This window comes from Euphorbia lathyris, chromosome 1 (genome assembly GCF_963576675.1).
Source record: "Euphorbia lathyris chromosome 1, ddEupLath1.1, whole genome shotgun sequence".
In the NCBI taxonomy this organism is placed as follows: domain Eukaryota; kingdom Viridiplantae; phylum Streptophyta; class Magnoliopsida; order Malpighiales; family Euphorbiaceae; genus Euphorbia; species Euphorbia lathyris.
In genome coordinates, this window is record NC_088910.1 from 134,718,416 (window position 1) to 134,724,415 (window position 6,000).

At 30.6% G+C, this 6,000-nt stretch overlaps 1 protein-coding gene across 1 annotated transcript; it reads right to left on the reverse strand.

Annotated features, from left to right (window-relative positions):
• Window positions 1-3,302: 3,302 nt before the first annotated feature.
• Window positions 3,303-4,917, reverse strand: LOC136219517 (uncharacterized). Its single transcript, XM_066006947.1, has 2 exons — window positions 4,874-4,917; window positions 3,303-3,927 (listed from the first exon to the last, which is right to left on the reverse strand). Exons 1-2 carry the CDS (start codon window positions 4,915-4,917, stop codon window positions 3,303-3,305), a joined length of 669 nt encoding a protein of 222 aa, XP_065863019.1.
• Window positions 4,918-6,000: the final 1,083 nt, after the last annotated feature.

Here is a 6,000-nt window from a genome sequence, read left to right on the forward strand (position 1 = left end):
GTTTTGACAAAAAGTAAACCACAGTCTTTTATCTGAAAATTAGTGAAACCACATGAGTTCTATTTGAAATTTACCCTAATTTTAATTATTGTTGTTCGGGTCTATGATTTTGGGGAGAGAATTTTCAGTTTTTGATCAAAATTATGAGAATGACAAGAAAGTCCAAATGAGAGCTGTAGCTAGTAAAAAGGGACCGTATTTAACAACCGACAACAAGGTATTTATAAAGGATTGTTCCAAAAAAAAATATAATCTTATTAATTTATTATGAGAATGACAAGAAAGTCCAAATGAGAGCTGTAGCTAGTAAAAATATACATGGTGTATGCGCCACTAATGTAGCAGCTTGTCGAGCATTTGACAAACTCACACCATCCATTTCAAATGAGATTTGTCCTGTGGACACACGAGCAATCCAACCCGTAGGATTTTCTTTCCCTCTTCCCAATCTGACTTCTGTAGGTTTCCCGGTAATAGGGAGATTCGTGAGAACTCTTATCCATATCTTACAATTTCTTCGGAATTGTCCGCTCAAAGCATGATGGAATTGTCCTATTATAGCCCGACGTGCTGCTTCAGTGGCTCGATATAAAGGGTGACCAACTTTACAACTTTTAGTGCCATATCTTCCCAATCCAAGTTGTGTACTGTCGAGTTTACAACCCCTATTACATCTGCCTTTATGATATTTACTATATTTAGTACGTTTCAGATATAGCATGTCCTCTCTTTTTTACTATATGAAATCCACACATTGACACCTAATTAAATACATTACAAGATGTTTTTCCATACTTTCCGTATTCAGTTTTAGCTATTTCTGCGCCTTCTAATCGACTTGAGCAAGATATATGGATCCCCTCTATCCATGTTTTCATTATTAATGGAATAACCTTCACTATTTTAGTAAAAATGGAACGAAATGATCTTGTTTTATTCCTCAGTTGAAAAGAGATGTCTTGAGCAATATGAGTGAGTCATGAGGTGTTTTTCTTGAACACCGATAAAGACAATAAAAAACAAAAGAAATGTATAAAAATGTAATTATGTAAGAATAAAATAAGTATTTGAAATAACCAAAAAAAAATTGATATAATCAAATTTATCTAAATCATTATTCATTAAATTTAAATATTTTTTATTATTTAATATTATAGTAATATAAAAAAAAAGATTTTTATGTAAAAAATTCTAGGCATAAAGCTCATATTGGCCTTAAACTATACCTTAAAAATCAATTAAGTCCTTAAACTATTAAAATCATCAATAAAATCTTTAACTTATTTAGAAATTAACAATTTACACCCAATTTTCTAATAATCTTAAGAATCAATAGTAATTTAATCCTAATCCAACAATAAAGGCTCTTTTTTTAGGATTTTTACATTTTTTCTTTATTTTGAGTTTTACTTCATACGGTGGTTTTCACCTAGTCAGTGACTGACCAAGTAAATTTGATCAGTAACCATTAGATCCAAGCTTATTAAAATCATGTGGTAGAGATTAAAAGTATCGTAAGGTTTAGATTCATACCTTGTAGATCTAATGGTAACTGACCAAAACGTTGTCCATTGGCAAAAGAGATCTGTCATTTCTTAATAAAAAACTTAACCTCGTTTCCTTTTTCAAACTTTTTTTTATTTTTATCTTGGATCATTTTTGGGACTTGAGATGAATATTTCTCATATTTTCTACAATATTACTTATGTATTGAATTGTTGAATTAATATTAATTACTATTATTTCTTAACATTATTAGATAAAATGGTGAAAATTGTTGATTTATAAATAGCTCAAGGGTTTATATTTGATTAACGATTTTAGTAGTTTAAAGAATTAATTGATTTTCAATGTATAGTTTAGGCCAATATTTTTTTTTTGGTAACATGAGAAAGCAACAAACAAAAAGAAAAAAAAAACTAGCCAGACAACAGCCTGGGAAAACAGGTTCACACGATATCTTCTAGAAGCAAGTTTAACATCGACTCCCGAAGTCTTGAGAGAGCCGATCCACCTAGAGCCGCAATATGTCCATCTGAAGCCAAATGATCAACAATTCGGTTCTACTCACGAAACATATAAAAGAACTCAATCTGTTCGAAATCTTGTTGGATCCTCTAGATTGCCTTAATCAGATTATGCGAAAATCAAAGTTGAGTGGTCAAACCTTTTTTTTTATGAACAAGAGCAAACTTTGGGCTTTGCAATTTTTTATAATGAGTCAAATGATTCTACATCAATGATATGCGATATGAAGTTAATCTTACAGTAATGATCTCAAGATGCGAAAACCTCTACAAATTAGTAATATTAGAATCATCAAATTTTATTAATTTATAAAGATATTAATTAATCAATAAATTAATAATTATTAATTTATAGAGTGATGAAGCTGAAAATGGTTTGGTACCTTTGGAACTAGTCACAAGAAAGAAAGCAATTATAGTCTCAACCACTTTTTACAATTTTTTGTTACAATTTGACAAATGTATATTAGAACTTTTTGTATGCACTGAAAATAGTTAGAGATGAAATTCAACTAGATTTCAATTTTAATAAAAAACAAAGTACTATAGAGTCATATTTTTCTAAATTATCCTAAATATATATCTATATATATACTTGGTATATGTATTTGAGAAATTATTAATTTTATAGAGATTATAAAGGGTGTTGCTATTTACCTCCCCCATTACTTATCACTACCCTCATTTGGACAATTTTACCTTTTTCATAAAAAAAATTCAAAAATGATTTTTTTTTTTAGAGAATTGGCCAAAATTTGACCTAGGCGGATGCCGCATTTGCCCCGCCATGAGCCAAGCGGATCCGGTATCCTCCTAGGCCAAATTTTGGCCGGTGCAAAATCGTAAAATTTTTAATGACGAAAAATACAAAATTCTCCAATTTTTTTGACGAAAAACGCAAAATTATCATAAAAAATATGTATTATTTTCATGAGTTGTTTGATAAAAAAAAAACGTAAATTTAAATGTTTCCAACTCGTAATCATCTATTTCCGGGGTTTGGGTTGTCACACATCAATTATTTTAAAAAATTTAATTATTATTGTTCAGGTTTATGAGTTTGTTGAGAGAATTTTCAGTTTTTGATCAAAATTATAAGAATGACAAAAAAGTATTTAGCAACCGACTACAAGGTATTTATAAAAGATTGTTCCAAAAAAATCATAATCTTATTAATTTATTAAAATTGGTCATTTTTTGAACTAATCCAAGTCGGGACTCGAAGAAATTATTATTTTAAAAAGATTATTAATTTATTTGTTTGTTCACTTCACTTCAGCTGTGCAATACAGTCTTCTTGTGTTTCTTCTGTCTTTCAACTGCATCATAATCTGTTCTTTTCCTCCAATTGCTCTTCCTCAATTTAATCGGCCGATTTCCCACATATTTTCCATTCATCTCTTTAACTGCAGCTGCAAGATCAGATGGATTTGAAAAGCTAACAAATCTATAGCCCTTTGTTTTTCCAGTCCGCTTATCTCTCACAACTCTGGCCATGTTAAATGAAGGAAACCTCGCAAATGCTCTTGAAAGAATCTCATCATTCACTCCATTTCCAAGATCGCCACAAAATAGGCGATGATCGTTTTCCGGCCACTCTGAAAGTGTTGGATCCTCCCAAGCCTGGCCTGCAGCTTTTCGAGGAACACCTTTCTCTTTTTGTTTCTGCTCAATCTCACTGCTAGCAAGGGCTGCTTTCACACCTTCAAGTGCTTCTTGAGTAATTGTTTGAGCATCTCTCTGAAATAATTGTTGTGCCTGCTGAAATTGCAAAGATGTATAAACGGGTGCAAAGACAGGCAGGACCGCGGGCGCAGCCACATAGGGTTGGACCGGTTGCCAGAGATGAAAGGGCATCGGGAAATATGAATTGTTTGGCGTTGCCGTTGCATTCGTGTATGTGGATTGCGAAGTAGTTTTGGTTTCCTGTCTCAAAAAGAAAAAAATATCTAGAATGTTAATTAGCTCCATTAAGTGTTTAGTTTGTTAAAATATTTAATATTTTAGACCTATTAGGTAGTCTTTAACTTCAATTTTTTTTTTTTTTTTTTTTTTTTACTGTTAGACCTTTCTAAATTCAAAATTTTAAGGGTTAAATACATTAAGTATAAAATTACATACATTAAGTACAAAATTACAATTAAGTCGTATTACCTAACTTAATTCTTAACATGTCATTATTCTTTATATATTATGATTTTATACCATAGTTTAAAAATTCTAGACTCCAATTCATAAATAATAAACCCTAGAAAATATATTCTAAGCTCCTAATTTATAAATTCTAATTTGTAAATAGTAGTTAAAAGATCAATTTCTGTGTAATTTTTCCATTTTTTTTTTGTCCGTTAGGCCTCTCTAAATCCATATTTCTTATTTTCTTTTTACCTTTTAGGTCTCTCTAAATCCAAATTTCTAATTTTTTTTACCTCTTAGACCTCTCTAAATCTAAATTTCTATTTTTTTTTTGTCTATTAGGTCTCTCTAAATCTAAATTTCTAACTTTTTTGGGTTTATTAGCTCTTTCTAAATCCAAATTTCTAATTTTTTTGGACTGTTAGACTTTCTTAAATCTAAACTTCTCATTTTTTTTTGCCTCTGGGTCTTCCTTAAATCCAAATTATTAAATTTTTTGATCTGGTAAGCCCTTTCAAATCAAATTTTTTTAATTTTTTTACAACTTAAATTTTAAAAAATTGTACATTAATACTAAAAATTGGTTCTTGACTACTCAAATTATAACACGGATAAAAAAAATGAACAATTTCGATTTAACAACAAAAAAATTTATGAATATACGTATAAAATCAGCCTCCCAACCAAGTAATCCAGTATTCGCAAATGATTGCGAAAATGTGGCTGCAGAGGATGAATACGGCGGGATCGACATTGATTGCAGGCGACTTATCGCTTTCTTCAGAAGTATCGCAGTTTGACCTCCGATTTGGGGGCGAGACGAAGAAAAGGGAATGAGCTGTGTGTTTGCTTTCTTGCCTGATCAGAGTTCAAACTATTAATAGTATTATAATTTATAAGTCATGGATATATATTTTTTTTCAATACCTAACGTTTTTTTCTTTATATGGAAAGTGATTACATCATAAAAATTTGACCAAGGTTTAAATGAATTACTCATTATCCTGTAAACTTTTCTTAAAAGTCAATATTCTTCTTTTTCTCTTTATATTTGACTGGTAAAAAAACATAATCCATCCCCTAAACTTTACATGTTTTAAAGATCAAATCATTGATCAATGATTATGTTATAGATTCGGTTCTTATTGAGCTTTTCCGTCGAATTTGGGTGACACGCATTATTAGGGAAATTCCGCCTATTGACGCGGACTAATAAAAATAAGAGTTTATTGACTATGATAGATAAAGATTAAAAAGTAAAAAGAAATTACAGAAATCAATTTGCAGTAGGTTCTTCCAATCTCGATTTTCTCCTCTCCCATCTTGCGATTTTCAGTGTTAGAATTAGGGCTGGGCGCGGATCCTGGAGATACTGGACCAGACCGAATATCCGAGGAAAAAACTCCGGAATTGGATCGGACCGTTGACTTTTTTTGGAGAACTGAACTGGATTGGACCGTTGACTTTTCGTCAAAGAACTGGACCGAACTGGACCGTAATTTATCCAGGACCGGACTGATAACCGGATTGGATTGGATTGGACCGAACTGAAATAACCGAAAGTTTAGCAATAATAAATTTATATTTCATACATTAACTTTATATAAAGAGAAATATTATATAATATATAGTTATATATTTTGTAAGGTTTGGTAAACTAATTACAATAATATAAGTTTATAATTTATTAATAAGGTGTAACATTATTATATAGTCATAAAAATTATCTCGATTAATTCCCGTTTATAAAATGAAATAAAAAATATTTACCTAAAACGTGGACATGGAGAATCAAACACCTAATCAAATGGAACATTATTAATCGCCTTAATCATCT